The sequence below is a fragment of the Delphinapterus leucas genome, chromosome 1, assembly GCF_059928025.1.
Source record: "Delphinapterus leucas isolate spDelLeu-1000000601 "Yukka" chromosome 1, BTC_Dleu_Yukka2, whole genome shotgun sequence".
NCBI classification, from domain to species: domain Eukaryota; kingdom Metazoa; phylum Chordata; class Mammalia; order Artiodactyla; family Monodontidae; genus Delphinapterus; species Delphinapterus leucas.
The window spans coordinates 29,170,351-29,191,230 of NC_143129.1; the positions used below are offsets into that span (position 1 = coordinate 29,170,351).

Below are 20,880 nucleotides of genomic sequence, written 5' to 3' on the forward strand. Positions count from 1 at the left end.
TGGGGGTAGGAGTTTAGTACTTTATTTATTTTTGCTGTGTTGGGTCTTCGTTTCTGTGAGAGGGCTTTCTCTAGTTGTGGCAAGCGGGGGCCACTATTCATCACGGTGCGTGGGCCTCTATCGCCGCCTCTCTTGTTGCGGAGCACAGGCTCCAGATGTGCAGGCTCAGTAGTTGTGGCTCACGGGCCTAGTTGCTCCACGGCATGTGGGATCCTCCCAGACCAGGGCTCGAACCCGTGTCCCCTGCATTAGCAGGCAGATTCTCAACCACTGTGCCACCAGGGAAGCCCCAACTGAGTTCTTAATTTTGATTATTGTAGTTTATATCTAGAGTTTCATTTGGTCCTTTTTGTTGTTGTTGTTTCCAGTTCTCTTCTAAAATTCTCCATTTTGTCTCATCTCTTTAAACAGAACAAGCATTTAAAATCTATGTCTAAGAATAGCAATCTCTGTAATTTGCCCACTGTTCATATTTTCTTTTGATTTTTGTTAGGGTTATCTTGTCTCCTATTGTGTCTGGGATTTAAAATTGAGTATTAGATACTGTATGTTAAAAACTGTAGAAATAATTTCAGGTCTAGTATGATATTATATTCCTCTAAGAGGATTTATATTTACTTCTAGTGGGCTGCTTGGGGTCCTAGTGTTCCATAATCATCTTAATTCAATTTCAAAGGTAAGATTATTTGAAGCTGGGCCAGTGTAAACTTTTGGGGTTCCAACCCAGAACATGGAAGGTTCACCAGCTTCCCTCAACCGTTGCTAGTTCTCTGGACTCTAATTTTTGTCCTCCCCACCCTTGTAAGACTTTTGAGAACACCACTCAGTTTCTCAGCCACCTTTTCTGCAACTTGCAGAAGCCCCTAAGGAAAAAGGAATCCTAAATGACAGGTCCCCCCTTCTGAGTTTACTTCTTTTCCTAGATTCTATCCCTATAATTCTTTAATACCTTATTAATGCTCCAGTTTCTTCAAACAGCTTATTTTCATATTTTATTACAGAGGAAATAGCTATTCTCAACTATCTGGATTAGGAAGACTAATCCAAATTATCTAGTCTACCATTATCAAAAGCAGAAGCAGCATTAACTTTTCCCATGCACTATGCTGAAATTCTTTAGAGAAGTGTCTGTTACTTTCTCTCCCTTTAACTTGGGTAAATATCACATTTACATTCTGTCATTGGGATGAAGAGGGGAATGTGGAAACAGAAATGGAATGAATTCAATTTAAAGTACTGCATCTCACTTTTGAATTCCTCTATCATATTTGCAACTATTGGCCTGGTGTCTCTTCAAGGTTCCAACATGCAGACTCTTTTAGCCAAGGTTTTTATTTCATCCAACAACATATAAGAAAAATTTTAAAAATCTTTCAGACATTTTTAAGCAGTCTGTTTCCATGTATTCTATCTACTTTTTTTTGTACTTCTTATTTTGCATGGAATTGTAAGGGATAGGAAGAAAACACATGTTCAGCCTACCATCCTAAATCAGAAGTATAATTAAATCTTTAAAATGCTCATACATTTTGACCCTGCCATTGTACTTTCTAAGAATTTATCTATTTTTTTAATTTTTAAATTTTATTTTATTTTTTTATACAGCAGGTTCTTATTAGTCATCAATTTTATACACATCAGTGTATATATGTCAATCCCAATCACCCAATTCATCACATCACCACCACCACCACCCCGCTGCTTTCCCCCCTTGGTGTCCATACATTTGTTCTCCACATCTGTGTCTCAATTTCTGCCCTGCAAACCGTTTCATCTGTACCATTTTTCTAGGTTCCACATATATGCATTAATATACGATATTTGTTTTCCTCTTTCTGACTTACTTCACTCTGTATGACAGTCTCTACATCCACCCACGTCTGAACAATGACCCAATTTCATTCCTTTTTATGGCTGAGTAATATTCCATTGTAAATACATACCACACCTTCTTTATCCATTCATCTGTCAATGGGCATTTAGGTTGCTTCCATGACCTGGCTATAGTAAATAGTGCTGCAATGAACATTGAGGTGCATGTGTCTTTTTGAATTATGGTTTTCTCTGGGTATATGTCCAGTAGTGGGATTGCTGGATCATATGATAATTCTATTTTTAGTTAAGGAACCTCCATACTGTTCTCCATAGTGGCTGTATCAATTTACATTCCCACCAACAGTGCAAGAGGGTTCCGTTTTCTCCACACCCTCTCCAGCATTTGTTGTTTGTAGATTTTCTGATGATGCCCATTCTAACTGGTGTGAGGTGATACCTCATTGTAGTTTTGATTTGCATTTCTCTAATAATTAGTGATGTTGAGCAGCTTTTCATGGGCTTCGTGGCCGTCTGTATGTCTTCTTTGGAGAAATGTCTATTTAGGTCTTCTGCCCATTTTTGGATTGGGTTGTTTTTTTAATATTCAGATGCATGAGCTGTTTATATATTTTGGAGATTAATCCTTTGTCCGTTGATTCGTTTGCAAATATTTTCTCCCATTCTGAGGGTTGTCTTTTCGTCTTGTTTATGGTTTCCTTTGCTGTGACAAAACCTTTTAAGTTTCATTAGGTCCCATTTGTTTATTTTTGTTTTTATTTCCATTACTCTAGGAGGTGGATCAAAAAAGATTTTGCTGTGATTTATGTCAAAGAGTGCTCTTCCTATGTTTTCCTCTAAGAGTTTTATAGTGTCTGGTCTTACATTTAGGTCTCTAATCCATTTTGAGTTTATTTTTGTGTATGGTGTTAGGGAGCATTCTAATTTCATTCTCTTATATGTAGCCATCCACTTTTCCCAGTACCACTTATTGAAGAGACTGTCTCTTCTCCACTGTAGTTCCTTGACTCCTTTATCATAGATTAGTTGACCATAGGGGTGTGGGTTTATCTCTGGGCTTTCTATCTTGTTCCATTGATCTATATTTCTGTTTTTGTGCCAGTACCATATTGTCTCGATTACTGTAGCTTTGTAGTATAGTCTGAAGCCAGGGAGTCTGATTCTTCCAGCTCCGTTTTTTCCCCTGAAGACTGCTTTGGCTATTTGGGGTATTCTGTGTCTCCATACAAATTTTAAGATTTTTTGTTGTAGTTCCGTAAAAAATGCCATTGGTAATTTGATAGGGATTGCATTGAATCTGTAGATTGCTTTGGGTAGTAGAGTCATTTTCACAATATTGATTCTTCCAATCCAAGAACATGGTATATCTCTCCATCTGTTGGTATCATTTTTAATTTCTTTCATCAGTGTCTTATAGCTTTCTGCATATAGGTCTTTTGTCTCCCTAGGTAGGTTTTTTCCTAGGTATTTTATACTTTTTGTTGCAGTGGTAAATGGGAGTGTTGCCTTAATTTCTCTTCCAGATTGTTCATCATTAGTGTATAGGAATGCAAGAGATTTCTGTGCATTAATTTTGTATCCTGCAGCTTTACCAAATTCATTGATTAGCTCTAGTAGCTTTCTGGTGGCATTTTTAGGATTCTCTATGTATAGCATCATGTCATCTGCAAACAGTGATAGTTTTACTTCTTCTTTTCCAATTTGTATTCCTTTTATTTCTTTTTCTTCTCTGATTGCCGTGGCTGGGACTTCCAAAACTATGTTGAATAATAGTGGTGAGAGTGGACATCCTTGCCTTGTTCCTGATCTTAGAGGAAACGCTTTCAGTTTTTCACTACTGAGAATGATGTTTGCTGTGGGTTTGTCGTATATGGCCTTTATTATGTTGAGGTAGGTGCCCTCTATGCCCACTTTCTGGAGAATTTTTAGCATAAATGGGTGTTGAATTTTGTCAAAAGCCTTTTCTGCATCTATTGAGATGATCATATGGTTTTTCTTCTTCAATTTGTTAATATGGTGCACATTGATTTGCATATATTGAAGAATCCTTGCATCCCTGGGATAAATCCCACTTGATCGTGGTGTATCAACCTTTTAATGTGTTGTTTGATTCTGTTTGCTAGTATTCTGTTGAGGATTTTTGCATCTATATTTATCAGTGATATTGGTCTGTAATTTTCTTTTTTTGTAGTATCTTGGTCTGGTTTTGGTATCAGGGTGATGGTGGCCTCATAGAATGAGTTTGGGAGTGTTCCTTCCTCTGCAATTTTTTGGAAGAGTTTGAGAAGGATGGGTGTTAGCTCTTCTCTAAATGTTTGATAGAATTCACCTGTGAAGCCATCTGGTCCTGGACTTTTGTTTGTTGGAAGATTTTTAATCACAGTTTCAATTTCATTACTTGTAATTGGTCTGTTCATATTTTCTATTTCTTCCTGGTTCAGTCTTGGAAGGTTATACCTTTCTAAAAATTTGTCCATTTCTTCCAGGTTGCTCATTTTATTGGCATAGAGTTGCTTGCAGTAGTATCTTAGGATGCTTTGTATTTCTGCAGTGTCTGTTGTAACTTCTCCTTTTTCATTTCTAATTTTATTGATTTGAGTCCTCTCCCTCTTTTTCTTGATGAGTCTGGCTAATGGTTTATCAATTTTGTTCATCTTCTTAAAGAACCAGCTTTTAGTCTTTGTTTCTGTTTCATTTATTTCTGCTCTGATCTTTATGATTTCTTTCCTTCTGCTAACTTTGGGTTTTGCTTGGTCTTCTTTCTCTAGTTCCTTTAGGTGTAAGGTTAGATTGTTTATTTGAGATTCTTCTTGTTTCTTGAGGTAGGCTTGTATAGCTATAAACTTCCCTCTTAGAACTGCTTTTGCTGCATCCCATAGGCTTTGGATCATCGTGTTTTCATTGTCATTTGTCTTTAGGTATTCTTTGATTTCCTCTTTGATCTCTTCAGTGATCTCTTGGTTATTTAGTAACATATTGTTTATCCTCCATGTGTTTGTGTTTTTTACGTTTTTTCCCCTGTAACTGATTTCTAATCTCATAGTGTTGTGGTCAGAAAAGATGCTTGATATGATTTCAATTTTCTTAAATTTACTGAGGCTTGATTTGTGACCCAAGATGTGATCTATCCTGGAGAATGCTCCGTGCGCACTTGAGAAGAAAGTGTAATCTGCTGTCTTTGGATGGAATGTCCTATAAATATCAATTAAATCTATCTGGTCTATTGTGTCATTTAAAGCTTCTGTTTCCTTATTTATTTTCATTTTGGATGATCTGTCCATTGGTGTTAAGTGAGGTGTTAAAGTCTCCCACTATTACTGTGTTACTGTCGATTTCCTCTTTTATAGCTGTTAGCAGTTGCCTTATGTATTGAGGTGCTCTTATGTTGTGTGCATATATATTTATAATTGTTATATCTTCTTGGATTGATCCCTTGATCATTATGTAGTGTCCTTCCTTGTCTCTTGTAACATTCTTTATTTTAAAGTCTATTTTATCTGATATGAGTATAGCTACTCCAGCTTTCTTTTGATTTCCATTTGCATGGAATATCTTTTTCCATCCCCTCACTTTCAGTTTGTATGTGTGCCTAGGTCTGAAGTGGGTCTCTTGTACACAGCATATATATGGGTCTTGTTTTTGTATCCATTCAGCAAGCCTGTGTCTTTTGGTTGGAGCATTTAATCCATTCATGTTTAAGGTAATTATACATATGTATGTTCCTATGACCATTTTCTTAATTGTTTTGGGTTTGTTTTTGTAGGTCCTTTTCTTCTCTTGTGTTTCCCACTTAGAGAAGTTCCTTTAGCATTTGTTGTAGACCTGGTTTGGTGCTGAATCCTCTTAGCTTTTGCTTGTCTGTAAAGCTTTAGATTTCTCCATCGAATCTGAATGAGATCCTTGCATGGTACAGTAATCTTGGTTGTAGGTTCTTCCTTTTCATTACTTTAAGTATATCATGCCACTCCCTTCTGGCTTGTAGAGTTTCTGCTGAGAAAGCAGCTGTTAACCTTATGGGTGTTCCCTTGTATGTTATTTGTCATTTTTCCCTTGCTGCTTTCCATAATTTTTCTTTAACTTTTGCCAATTTGATTACTATGCGTCTCGGTGTGTTTCTCCTTGGGTTTATCCTGTATGGGACTCTCTGTGCTTCCTGGACTTCGGTGGCTATTTCCTTTCCCTTGTTAGGGACGTTTTCGACTATAATCTCTTCAAGTATTTTCTCTGGTCCTTTCTCTCTCTCTTCTCCTTCTGGGGCCCCTATAATGCAAATGTTGGTGCATTTAATGTTGTCCCACAGGTCTCTTAGGCTGTCTTCATTTCTTTTCATTCTTTTTTCTTTATTCTGTTCTGCAGCAGTGAATTCCACCATTCTGTCTTCCAGGTCACTTATCCGTTCTTCTGCCTCAGTTATTCTGCTGTTGATTCCTTCTAGTGTAGTTTTCATTTCATTTATTGTATTGTGCATCTCTGTTTGTTTGTTCTTTAATTCTTCCAGGTCTTCGTTAAACATTTCTTGCATCTTCTCTATCTTCGCCTCCATTCTTTTTCCGATGTCCTGGATCCTCTTTACTGTCATTATTCTGAATTCTTTTTCTGGAAGGTTGCCTATCTCCACTTCATTGAGTTGTTTTTCTGGGGTTTTATCTTGTTCCTTCATCTGGTACATAGCCCCCTGCCTTTTCATCTTGTCTATCTTTCTGTGAATGTGGTTTTTGTTCCACAGGCTGCAGGACTGTAGTTCTTCTTGCTTCTGCTCTCTGCCCTCTGGTGGATGAGGCTATCTAAGAGGCTTGTGCAAGCTTCCTGATGGGAGGGACTGGTGGTGGGTAGATCTGACTCCATGAATTTATCTTACAAATAGACACAAACAAATGCACAAAACTATACAGACAAGAACATTTACTGTAGCAGTATTTTAGTATAATCATGGAAATAACTTAAATATCAATTAATAGATTATTTAAATTATGGTATAATACAGAAATTTTAAGAGACTGAAATAAGTTAATATATAATGATATAATTTCATTTTTGTTAGAAAATAATTTTCAAAGCAACTCGGAAACAGACTCTGACCTGTCAGGGTGGCAATGGCCACTGAGCAGGGAGGAAGTTCTGCCTCGCACTCTGCGCAGGCTTTAGCTCCTCCAACAGCAGTCACACTTCCTATCAAGGTGACAGTGGCCAGTACACCCTCAGGAAAGATGTGGCTGTCATCCACATAAAATTCAGCCTTCAAACCAAAGACACTGGGCCCATGCAGTCTACAAAGGGACACTCCCACATAAAAACACCCCTTCAAGACCACAATAGATAACTGTTTCACCCAAATTCACAGAGACAGAGAAAGTAAAATGAAAAGGCAAAGGAATTACTCTCAATTGAAAAAGTAAGAGAAAACCCCTGAAAAAAAATAATGAAACAGAGATAATCAGTGTATCAGACAATGAACTAAACAATTTGGTAATATGGGAATTCCCTGGCGGTCCAGTGGTTAGGACTTGGTGTTCTCACTGCCAGGGGCCCAGGTTCGATCCCTGGTAAGGGAACTAAGATCCCGCAAGAATGGGATCTTAGTTTGCGTGGTGTGGCCAAAAAAAAATAAATTTGGTAATAAAAATGCTAACTGAATTAAGAGAAATGATCTATAAGCACAGATCATTTTAACAAGGAACTAGAAACTATAAATAAGACCCAATCAAAAACAGGTCATTCAATTCCTGAGATAAAAGCACTCTAGAAGCAATGAATAGCAGACTAAATGACAGAAGAACACATAAGTTATCTGGAAGACAGAATAATGGAAATCACCCAATCAGAACAGCAGACACAAAGACAAATGAAAATAAACAAACCAAAAAACAAACAAACAAACAACAAAAAAAACAAAAGCAACATGTGAGATCTTTGGGATAATATAAAACGTGCCAACATTCACATTATGGGGTTTTCAGAAGGAGAAGATAGAGAGAAACTGTATTTAAAGAAATTACGGCTGGAAATTTCCCAAATCTAAAGAAGTAAACAGATATCCAGGTACAGGAAGCACATAGGGCCCCAAACGAGGTGAACCCAAACAGGCCCACACCAAAACATATCATAATTAAAATGGCAAAAGTTAAAGATAAATAGAAAATTCTAAAGGCAGCAAGAGAAAAACAGAGTCATATATAAGGGAATGTCTAAAAGCCTATCAACTGATTTCTCTGCAGAAATTCTGCAGGCCAGAAGGGAGTGGCATGATATATTCAAAGTCCTAACAGGGAAAAACCTGCAACCTACGATACTCTACCCAGCAAGATTATCATTTAGAATAGAAGGAGAGATAAAGAACTTCTCAGACAAGCAAAAACTAAAAGAATTCACCAATACTAAACCTAGCCTAAAAGAAATGTTGGAGGGTCTTCTCTAAATGGAAAAGAAGTTAACAGTCTATAGGAAAGGGGAAATCCCAATAGAAAAGGCAAATAGTAAGGATTGAAGATCACTTAAATAAGACAGTACCTAGATTAAAAAAAAAGAAATTATAAAAGCAACTATAACTACAATAAACAGTAAAGGGATAAGCATGAATGTAAAATATGACATCAAAAAACAACATATGAAGGGGAATTCCCTGGTGGTCCAGTGGTTAGGACTCGGTGCTCTCACTGCCAGGGCCCCAGGTTTGATCCCTGGTCAGGGTACTAAGATCCCACAACCCGTGCAGTGTGTGTGTGGGGAAAAAAAAAATATATATGTATTTATATATTATATATATTATATTATATATATATATATATGAAGGAGGGGAGTGAAAACTGTAGAACTTTTCAGAATGTGTTTGAACTTAAATGTTTATCAGTTTAAAGCAAGTAGACATAATTATAGGTCAATATATATGAACCCCATTGTAACTACAAATCAAAAACCTACAGTAGATACACAAAAACCAAAAAGAAAGGAACTCAAGCATACTAAAAAAGAAAATCATCAAACCAGTATAGGAGAAATAAAAAGAAGAAATGAATGAAGAAGAACTACAAAAACAACTGGAAAACAAGGATTAAAATGGCAATGAGTACATACTTATCAATAATTATTTTAAATGCCAATGGACTAAACTCTCCAAAAGACAGCGTGGCTGACTGGATTAAAAAAACAAAACCCTTCAATAAACTGCCTAATAAACTCACTTCAGGGTAAAAGACACATACAGACTGAAAGTGAGTGGATAAAAAAATATTTCATGCAAACAAAAATGACAAGAAAGCAGGGGCAGCAATACTCATATCAGACAAATAGACTTTCAAAGGTTATAACAAAAGGTAGCAAAGGGCATTATATAATGATAAAGGGATCAAAACAAGACAGGATATAACATTTGTGAACATACATGCACCTAATATAGGCGCACCTAAATATATAAAGCAAATATTAACAGACATAAAGGGAGAAATTGACAAAAATATAATAACAGTAGGGGACTTTAACACCCCATTTACATCGATGGACAGATAATCCAGACAGAAAATCAACAGGGAAACAGTAGTCTTAATTGACACATTAGACCAGTTGGACTTAATTGATAGCTACAGGAAATAACATCCAAAAAGAGCAGAATACATATACATTCTTTTCAAGGGCACATGGAACGTTCTCCAGGATAGATCACATACTAGGTCACAAAACAAGTCTCAAGAAATGTAAGAGGATAGAAATTATATCAAGCATTTGTCCCAAGCACAACAGTATGAAACTATAAATGAACTACAGAAAGAAAACCAGGAAAGAACAAACACACTGAGACTAAACAATATGCTACTAAAAAAAAAAAAAAAAGGGTCAATGATGAAATCAAAAAGGAAATTAGAAAATACCTCAGGACAAATGAAGATGAAAACACAGTTTTCCAAAATCTACGGGATGCAGCAAAAATAGTTCTAAGAGAGAAGTTCATAGTGATATAGGCCTTCCTCAAGAATAAGAAAAATCTCAAATAAACAACCTAACATACCACCTAAAAGAATTAGAAAAAGAAAAACAAAGTCCAAAGTCAGCAGAAGGAAGGAAATAAAAAAGATCAGAGAGAATAAATAAAATAGAGACCAAAAAATCAACAGAGAAGATCAATGAAACCAAGACCTGGTTATTTATAAAGACAAATAAAATTGATAAACTTTAGCCAGGGTCTCATCAAGAAGAAAAGAGAGAGGACCCAAATAAATACACTACTACAGAGAAACAAACAAACAAAATGACAGAGAATACTATGAATAGTTATATGCCAACAAACTGGATAACCTAGATGACATAGACAAATTTCTAGAAAGATACAGCTTGCCAAGACTGAGTCAAGAAGAAACAGATAATTTGAAGACTGATCACTAGGAGTGAAATTGAATCTACAATTAAAATACTCCCAGCAAACAAAAGTCCAGGACCAGACAACCAAACATGTAAAGAAGAACTTATACCTATCCTTCTCAAACTATTCCAAAAATCTGAAGAGGGGGGAATGCTCCCAAATTCATTTTATGAGGCCCCACCATTACCCTGATACCAAAATCACACAAAGACTCTACAAAAAAGGAAAATTACAGGCCAATAACTTTGTTTAATAGAGATGCAAAAATCCTCAACAAAATATAAGCAAACCTAATCCAATGATGCATAAAATGGAGCATACATCATGATCAAGTTGGATTTATCCCAGGGTCACAAGGATGGTTCAACATACGCAAATTAGCCAATGTGACATACCACTTAAACAAACAAAAGATGAAAATCACATGATTATCTCAACAGACGCAGAAAATGCATTTGAGAAATTCAACATCCATTCATGATAAAAATGTTCATCAAAGTGGGTATAGAGGGAACAAATCTCAACATATACGACAAACCCACAGCCAACATAATACTCAAAAGTGAAATGCTGAAAGCCTTCCCGCTAAATTCAGGAAATAGTACTGGAAGTCCTAGACACAGCAATCAAAAACAAAAAGAAATAAAAGGTACACAAATTGCAAGTGAAGAGCTAAAACTGTTATTATCTGCAGATGACATGATACTCTATAGAGAACCCTAAAGTCTAGGCCCAAAAACTATTAGAACTAATAGATGAATTCAGAAAGGCTGCAGGATACAAGACTAATATACAGAAATATGCTGCAGTTCTATACACTAATAATGAAATATCAGAAAGAGAAAGTAAAAAACGATCCTGTTTAAAATTGCACCAAAAACAAACAAACAAACTCTAGGAATAAACTTCACCAAGGGGGTGAAAGACCTATACTCTGAAAACTATAAAACATTGAGGAAGATGATTCGAAGAAATGGAAAAATATTCTGTGCTACTGGGTTGGAAGAATTAACATTATTAAAATGGACATATTAGCCAAATCAATCTACAGATTTAATGCAATCCCTATCAAAATACCTAGGACATTTTTCACAGAACTAGAACAAATTATCCTAAAATTTATATGAAGTCACAAAAGACCCTTAATTGCCAGAGCAATCCTGAGAAAAAGGAACAAAGCTGGATGTATAACCCTCCCAGATGTCACACTATACTAAACTATAGTAAGCAGAACTGCATGGTATTGGCACAAAAATAGACACATAGATCAACGGAACAGAATACAGTCCAGAAATAAACCCAAGCACCTGCGATAAATTAATCTACGACAAAAGAGGTAAGCCTATACAACGGAGAAAAGATAGTGTCTTCAACAAGTGGTGCTAGGAAAATGGACAGCCACATGTAAAACAGTAAGAGTAGAACATTCCCTTTCACACCATATACACAAAAACAAAACAAAACAAAACAAACCCTCAAAACAGTTTAAATGTAAGCCCCAAAACCATAACACTCCTAGAAGAGAACAGAGGCAGAGCACTCTTTGACAGAAATTGTAGCAATATTTTCTTAGATCAGCCTCCTAAGGTGAAAGAAATAAGAGCAAAAATAAACAAATGGGGCCTAATTAAACTTAAAGATTTGCATAGCAAAAGAAACCACTGACAAAAGAAAAAGATGAACTATGGAATGGAAGAAAATATTGGCAAATGATGCGGCTGACAAGGGGTTCATATCCAAAATATATGAACAGCTCATACAACTCAGTATCAAAAAAAACAAGCAAACAATTCAATCCATAAGTGGGCATAGGATCTGAATAGACATTTTCCCAAAGAAGACATGCAGATGGCTAAGAGGCACATGAAAAGATGCTCAACATCACTAATTATTAGAGAAATGCAAATCAAAACCACAATGAGGTATCACATCACACCGGTCAGAATGGTTATCATCAAAAAGTCTACAAAAGACAAATGTTAGAGAGGATGTGGAGAAAAGGGAACCCTTATACACTGTTGGTGGGCATGTAAATTGGTGGGCATGTAAATACTCCACAAATGGAGTATTAGTTGGTCATAAAAAACAATGAAAAAAAGCCATTTGCAGAGACATGGATGGACCTAGAGAATGTTATGCTTAGTGAAATAAGTCAGACAGAGGAAGACAAATACTGTATAATATCACTTATATGTGGAATCTAAAATGCAGTACAAATGAATGTGTATGCAAAACAGAAACAGACTCACAGATATAGAAAACAAACTAGTGGTTACCAAAGGGGAGAGGAAAGCAGGAAGGGATAAATTAGGGACATGGGATTAACAGATACAAATTATCATATAAAAAGTAGATAAGCAACAAGAATACACTGTATAGCACTGGGAATTATGCCCAGTATCTTGTAATAACCTATAACGGAATACAATCTGACAAAAATACTAAATCAATATGCTGTATACCTGAAACTAAGACAAAACTGTAAATCAACTGTACTTCAAAAAACAAAACATATGAAAGTATATGCATAGAAGAAGAAATCCATATGATAAGCATAAAAACATATTTATACCATATACTAAATAGTTTTACAGCATTTCAATTTTTATAATGGTAATTATTTCTAATCATAAATAAATTATACAGCCTATCAAGCCAGTTAGATTTCTACAGAGATCTCACATACCAAGAAGTCAAACCAACATCAGAACAGGCCTTTTTTAAAAAGTACGTAACGCTAACTAGGCTAAGGCAAGTCCAGTACTTTAAGGTGTGAAACCTAGATACAGGGAAAAGTCCTAGCTAGTGATATGAAAGTTAAATAATTTGATTATGCATCAAGGTGGGAGAGATGATAAAATGATCAGAGGAAATGTAGTGGGGGAGCATTGAAAAGGCATAGAATAAAGGGTAGAAGTAGAACTGATGGAAACCAAGATAAGAATTAGAGTCCAGTAGGAAAGAAGCAAACACATAATATTTTTACATTTAGGATATATAATGGCAATATGTTACGGCTATTTTTTTTCAATCTTTGATAGCCTGTGTATCTGACAATACTAATTTTATATCATGCCTAAATGAGTTAAACTGGAACTAAGAAGCCTGTTCTGGTACCTGTACTACTAAATAGCAGCATAATCTTAGTCCAAAATCCCTTGATATCGTTGGTCTTCAGTTTTCAATTCCATAAAAATGATGGGTTCAAATTAGATAATTCAAAGTCATGTTCAGATAAAAAAAATTCCATAACCCTAAAAGGATTGTTCCTCATTCAGTTAGGTAACTACTTGTCCAGCTATTTACCCACACCTACCCCTCACACCATTCCATACAAGAGATGACTAATGTTACGACAACTCCCTATTCCTGCATTCATGACAGACATTGGTAATTAGCTACAGCCCTCGGCCCCCAAGCCCAATCACTGAGCTCTCTCTTACTTTCATACATCCTTGCAACCATTTTCAATCAACTGGAGATGGTACCTGAGATAAAATCTATTCACCATCCTATAAATCCACAAGCAAGTTATGACTTTCAATACAATTAAAAAACTTCCTTAGTATTTTCTACATTTTAAGAAACTCTGATAATTCTCTCCTATGAATAAAATTGACTCATATTTTTGTACTCATTAGATTAATAAAATAGGATATAAGCTCCATCAAGATAACCTGAAGATACCAGCCTATGTATTTCCTGATTTATTTATTCTGAATCACTTTTAATAACCTCTGCTAATATGACTTCCTTAGTCAGAGGGACCAATGCTAGGAATTCTACACTCACGCAAACTGTCAAAGAACCTTATATCCATTAATCCTATTCAATGGCATAAGGAGGTCTGGGGTAATGAACTGTATTGCATTGCTAATTTACTTAGCGTATGTTCAGTATAACAAGAGATAGAGAGAGCAAATCAGGATTTAAAATTAACATTTATCTCAAGGTTTTCTTCCACAAAATATTTTAAAATCTTTAGATATAGAAGCTGCCCACCATTTTAAAATGAGACAAAGAAAAAAAAAATATCCTTACCAGTTTTTCTGCTTCTGTGTTCATTTCCCTTAATTTCTTGATATGCTCCTTTTTAATCATGAGAATTTTTGATAATCTGGTCTATAGACAATGAAGAAGAGATGTTTTGGCATAAACACAGGCGCTTAAGTATATCATGTAGATGTCAAATTTCTAAGTTTTCACCAAGATATTTTAGCAGATTTTAGTGTTTCAATATAAATATAGCACAGACACTATTTTATAAGTCAGACTGCCTGAGAAGAAGATATTTTAAAATCCACTATAACCAGGATATGTCAAAACGATTAAGGAGTCAACCTGAATAAGCTTTCACTGGTCCAATATGGAACAATGTGTGGACCAATCATAATAATAACTACAGTTAACTGAAGCACAAATACATTAAAATCCATGAGTTCAGACTGATACTTAAACAAAATTAACCATTGTTGGAGAATACTAGTGACCATACTCATAAACTGGAAAACAAAGACAAAGAGTCAAGCATTTATCCTGCCTATACTATACAAACTATATGCCATTAGGTAACCAAATAATAGATTAGGGGAAGTTTTTCCTTATAGAACTATTTCAGCTACTAAACAAAGAACAAGAATAGCACCATTTTGCAATCCTAATGAATGAATTGACCTACGCATTGATAATTAGTACCAGCCAACATTATATAAAAAAAGAGATAAAATAATATGGGTATCCTATTAGAACACAAAACCACACATATAAGTAGTCACATAAAAACAAGTACACCAATCAAATAAAAAACCCAAATCAAATCAAACCTTTATATTCAATGAGCAATTTACATGAAATATAAAAGACAAAAGAATATGTTGGATGTTATCACAAGGATTCAGTCAGCAAAATCCAGACTGTGGGAGGCTCTATGGACAAATAATCTAGTTTCTTCAACAAATAAGTTAATGGGGAAAAAGTACAGTCAACATTTAAGAGACAACTGGAGAACTGGAATGCTGACTGGATATGTGATGATATTAAGACTTTTTTGTTAACTTTTTAGAGGTAATAATGATAATATAGTTATGTCTCTTAAAAAAAAGGGCCCTTACCACTTAAAGATATATAATGAAATATTTACAGATAAATGATATGACATCTGATTTCTCAAAACAGAGAATGTGGGTGGGAGTATAGCTGAAACTGAACTGGCCAGGAGTTGTTGATAACTGTTATAGCTAGATAATGGGTACCTAGAGGTGCATTATACAACTGTCTGCTTTTTTCTTTTTTAATTAATTAATTAATTTTATTTATTTCTGTGTTGGGTCTTTGTTGTTACACACGGGCTTTCTCTAGCTGTGGCGAGTGGGGGCTGCTCTTCGTTGCAGTGCACAGGCTTCTCATTGAGGTGGCTTCTCTAGTTGTGGAGCACGGGCTTCAGTAGTTGTGGCACGTGGGCTCAGTAGATGTGGCTCACGGGCTCTAGAGCACAGGCTCAGTAGTTGTGGTGCACAGGCTTAGCTGCTCTGTGACATGTGGGATCTTCCCGGACCAGGGCTCGAGCCCGTGAACCCTGCATTGACAGGTGGATTCTTAACCACTGTGCCACCAGGGAAGTCCCCTGTCTGATTTTATATGCATTAAATTTTTGATAATTAAAAAAAATCTAAAAACTTGACCTAAGTTGATACAGGCAGAGGGAGAGCCTGGTGAGATATGTTACATACTTATTCACACAGACCCTCATTAGTATCTCCAGAGCTCTGGACTGGTGCCCTGTCTCTAGTTGTTGGGGTTTTATGGAAATTTGTGTGATTCTTCAGAGTTAGAAGCAGTAAAAGATGGGATGACGGCAACAGTCTCTCTCCCATTTTCAGTTCTGTGTTTCTTCTTTTTTTAAAAATTAATTAATTAATTTTTGGCTGCCTTGGGTCTTCGTTGCTGTGTGCGGGCTTTCTCTAGTTGTGGTGAGCGGGGCTACTCATTGTTGCGGTGCGTGGGCTTCTCATTGTGGTAGCTTCTCTTTGTTGTGGAGCACAGGCTCTAGGTGCTCAGGCTTCAGTAGTTGTAGCTCACGGGCTCAGTAGTTGTGGCTCACAGGCTCTAGAGCACAGGCTCAGTAGTTGTGGTGCACGGGCTTAGCTGTTCTGCGGCATGTGGGATATTCCCGGATCACGGCTCGAACCCGTGTCCCCTGCATTGACAGGCGGACTCTTAACCACTGCGCCACCAGGGAAGACCCTTCTTGCTTGTTTTTGATAGAAAATCACGCTGTTTCCTTTTCATTCTTTTCAAAACTGAGTCCTCTCTAAGAAGTGGATCAGTCTTTTAGATTCCTCAAAATCCCTAACCCCAGGAAAGAAAAAGTTTCCTCACTAAGAAAATTCATTGTAAACTATGAATTATAAAACTTGCAAAAAATTATGTTTATTTTGTTATAAGAAAGAAAACAGTAATAGAAAAAGACAAAAACATATCTCACAGCTTAACAAGAGGAAATCTGAGTTTCATAAAACTTTACATATTACAAAAGACAAGTACATAAAAGGACCTTTATTTTTATCTGCTAGATAGCTTAAAAAATGAAAGCAGTGTTTTAACTAGGCTTTTACACGTAGATTTTGAAGTTAAAATTAAGCACTGCAATCAAACATCTAAGCATCAATAAAAACATCAATACTTTAGAAGTAGCGTACTAGTATTTAGCCTCTGACTCCCTCTGCTGGTGTATCGATGGATCTCTCTCTCTCTCTCTCTCTCTCCCCCACCCCCGCAGCCCCTCTCTCCCACTCCCTGACCCCCGTTCTTCCCCCCATCTCCCCCTACACACACTTGCCCATATATGACATATTAGCTCTGTTTTTACTTCCACTATTTAAAAGAAAGAATTTCTTTAAAACAGAAGTGTCCTATGTGTGAAAATGATAAGCCTTGGCTCTTTTCATATTTTTAACTTTTCATATAAAAGTATCTTATCTACCTTTGGAAGTTAAAAGGTGTAATTCTGTATTCCAAGGATAATTAACAACATACAACTAAGGAATAAAAAATGCTATACACATACACACAAATGACAAGACTTTTCCTCAAAATAACATTAATTGTAAAAGGTAACACTGTGAATATTTTAATGGATTACGCTATAAACGTTTTTATTTATAAAGACTCTATCCCAAGCCAAGTAGTTTTTCTTTTCAAACAAAAAGAAAAGAAACAAATCAAACATTATTAGACTATGATTCAAACTAAATAAAAGAAAATAAAACATTAAATTACTGATAAAAAAACAAACTAAATAATTTATTTAATCTAATTTTCAAAACAAACAGTGCATTACATTCTTGAGTCAGGCTATTCAAGAAAATTGTTCTATATAATAATTCTATACTTGTTTCGATTTAGCCTTAGATTTCTTTGTGCCTAATCAATAAGTACTTAGCAAATGAATAGCTATTCCTAGTCTCAGAAAAGAAATAAAGTTCCTCCTAACCAGAGAGCTGGCCAACACATCACAATTGCTGAGGTCACTGATAATGGCAGGATGCACTGAGGTTACTAAATAAAAACCTTTATACTTATACAATTTATGAACAGTTAACCATTCAGTTTCACAGAGCATATACTAGAAGGTTAGAGTCCTTAACACAGAAAAATAATAAGAACCAAACCCAAGAAAAGCCCAACAAAAATAGATCTGTAAGTCTTTTTTTGCTGTTATAACTTATTTTCAAGCTTGTTGGAAAATAACAGAGTTCTTAAAACTAACACAATGATTTTTAAAAGTATAAAAATATTTGGTCCTAGAAAAATTTTCAACTTTAATAACACAAAAGTCATTGAGTTTTTTAAACAAATAACCGAAATATTCAGAGCAATTCTTACCACTTGGATAAGGAACTCTACTGGAAAACCACCTAACGTTTCTGTGTCAGAGCCAGAAATTTTACTTCTCCAAGGTGACTGTCCTAATAAGGGGTCATTATCCTGTGGGAATAAAAGGGAATTATTTAACCATTGACTTTTCAAAAGGAAGTATCTATTTTTTTAACTAATTAATTAATTTATTTATTTTTGGCTGTGTTGGGTCTTCGTTGCTGTGTGCAGGCTTTCTCTAGTTGCGGCAAGCGGGGGTTGCTCTTCGTTGTGGTATGCAGGCTTCTCATTGTGGTGGCTTCTCTTGCTGCGGAGCACAGGCCCTAGGTGTGCGGGCTTCAGTAGTTGTGGCATGCGCGCTCAGTAGCTGTGGCTCACCAGCTCTAGAGCGCAGGCTCAGTAGTTGTGGTGCACGGGCTTAGGTGCTCCGTGGTGTGTGGGATCTTCCCAGACCAGGGAATGAACCTGCGTCCCCTGCATTGGCAGGTGGATTCTTAACCACTGTGCCACGAGGGAGGTCCCAGAAGTATCTTATTTTTTAAAAAATTTCTTTTATTGAAGTATAGTTGATTTACAATGTTGTGCTAATTTCTGCTGTACAGCAAAGTGATTCAGTTATGCATATATATACTTTTTTTTTCATATTCTTTTCCATTACGGTTTATCACAGGATATTGAATATAGTTCTCTGTGCTATACAGTAGGAAGGAAGTACCTTATTCTTAAATAAAGAACAAATTCTATTATAATTACTACTCTATTAAAAATCCTACAAAAAGGAAAATATTTCCAGAGTTGAAGCAACTATTTTATTTACTTTATTAACTTTTTATTTAATATCTGATAACTCAAAATAATGTGGGCACCCCTGAAGTTATTGTAATAGATGTGTATTTCATAAGAACATAGTTTACATTCATAATAATCATTTAAACTACTGGTGACATCTAAAAAATATTACTTACTGTAATTGGTGACTGGAGAGGAGGAGTATAATGTAACCGTGGTGGAGTCATAAAAAATCGAGAAGGTCGCTGTTTTTGTCCAAAGGCAGCAATAGGCATCGTCTCATGAGGCTCATTACTCTTTGGGAAAAGAAAATAGTCCCCAAAACTTGAAGAACTTTACCAATCATTTTAGCTTTATAACAGTTCTATTTTATCATAAAATATATTAACCTACAAAGATCAAAGGGCTAGAACTTAAGTCAGAGTATGGATACTACTCTGTTACTAAGAGGTTGAATTCATAAAACAGAAGAAAGTGATCTACTGAAAGAAAGGAAAGCGATCTATGGCCACCCTTGGTTGTCTCTGTGTTAAAGACTATCTGAATATTACCCACTGTAATTAAAGGCAATTCTTATCTGGCCAGGGAGAAATGTTTGGGTGATCTCATAAAGGAAATTACATTAATGAAACAGAAAAGTAATTTTTCTTTTTTGAAATGGGAGGTTTAAAGATTTCCTCCTTTAATGAAAAAAACTAAGATTGGTATACCTTGCTCTATATTTAGTCCAAATTTCCTTTCTCTCCTACTCCTCTCTAAAAGTACATTTGATAAGGAAACCCTTACAATAAGCAGAGAGTCACAGTTTTTTAAAAAGTATAGATCAGAAAAAAAAGATTCTTCTATTTTTGCACTAAGGAGATAAAGTAATTTTGATTTTTAACTGTAAGTTCACAACCCTTAAAAATCAAGTTTATAACAAAGAAATGGAAAAAGGGGAGGCTAAATGTGAACAATTTAATTTCCATAATGCTTAGAGGCAAACAGTTTTGTTATAAAAAGTTCATTACTCATTAAAAAAAACTATTAGAGTTATATTTATCCTTTATATTTTAACTTATTAGAAAGGTATATAATTTCCATGACATTGCTAAATCAAGCATGATCATGAAATAATGGTCCAGTAGTTTAATGGACTATATCAGAAGTTCAAAAGATGTGGATTCCAGTCTCAATAGGGCAAGAATCCAGCTTGAAAGCCTTGAATAAATTACCTAACGTACTTATGTCTCAATTTCATCATGCAAAAAGTGGGGGTAATTAACAACCACCCTGCATACTCTGAGGATAAAATAGGAACATATAAAAATATATATTTTAGGGGCTTCCCTGGTGGCGCAGTGGTTGAGAGTCCGCCTGCCGATGCAGGGGACACGGGTTCGTGCCCCGGTCCGGGAGGATCCCACATGCCACGGAGCGGCTAAGCCCGTGAGCCATGGCCGCTAAGCCTGCGCGTCTGGAGCCTGTGCTCCGCGGCGGGAGAGGTCACAACAGTGAGAGGCCCGTGTACCGCAAAAAAAAAAAAAAAAAAAGAAAAAAAGAAATATATATATATATATATTTTGAAGTCCAAGATGTTAACATACTTTTAAAGTCATTTTGCAAGAGGACTATACCAACAGCTGAAATGAAAGTGTTGTGTAGCTTATTCCCTAAGATTAGTCAAGAGTGATCAGTTGTGTCACACTAAATTAGGCAGACAGATGCTAGCTTCTGGAAAATGTGGAAGACTTTAGTTCTGCTCCAGGAGTCTAGTAAGCAGGGCTGGAAACCCCTAAAGATCTCTTCCTCTGTGACGTGAAATTTTGATTCTATCATAAATACAACCCCTAAGAAAACTCTACAACACATATTTAATAGGCATAAAACACGTGTATTATGAAACAATACTTACAAGAACTTCATAGTCAGGGATAGTATGAGTTCCAAGCCCTGCTCTATCAAAAGTTACTCTATAAGTAGCATTAAGAGTATCCACAGCATCTATCTGTCCAGTGAACAGACCATCATGAACACCACGTAATCGTGCTGAA

The 20,880-nt window shown here is 35.9% G+C and overlaps 1 protein-coding gene across 2 annotated transcripts in view; it reads right to left on the reverse strand.

Moving 5' to 3' along the window:
* The window catches only part of LIN9 (lin-9 DREAM MuvB core complex component), a 105,958-nt gene that overhangs the window by 18,936 nt on the left and 66,142 nt on the right, over positions 1-20,880 (reverse strand). For both annotated transcript variants that reach the window (XM_089907340.1, XM_030761752.2), the window contains 4 exons: positions 20,742-20,875; positions 19,024-19,143; positions 18,068-18,169; positions 14,225-14,305 (listed from right to left, as the gene is read on the reverse strand). In XM_089907340.1, the coding sequence (XP_089763466.1) occupies positions 14,225-14,305; positions 18,068-18,169; positions 19,024-19,143; positions 20,742-20,875 (437 nt within the window). The remainder of the gene's footprint in view (positions 1-14,224; positions 14,306-18,067; positions 18,170-19,023; positions 19,144-20,741; positions 20,876-20,880) is intronic.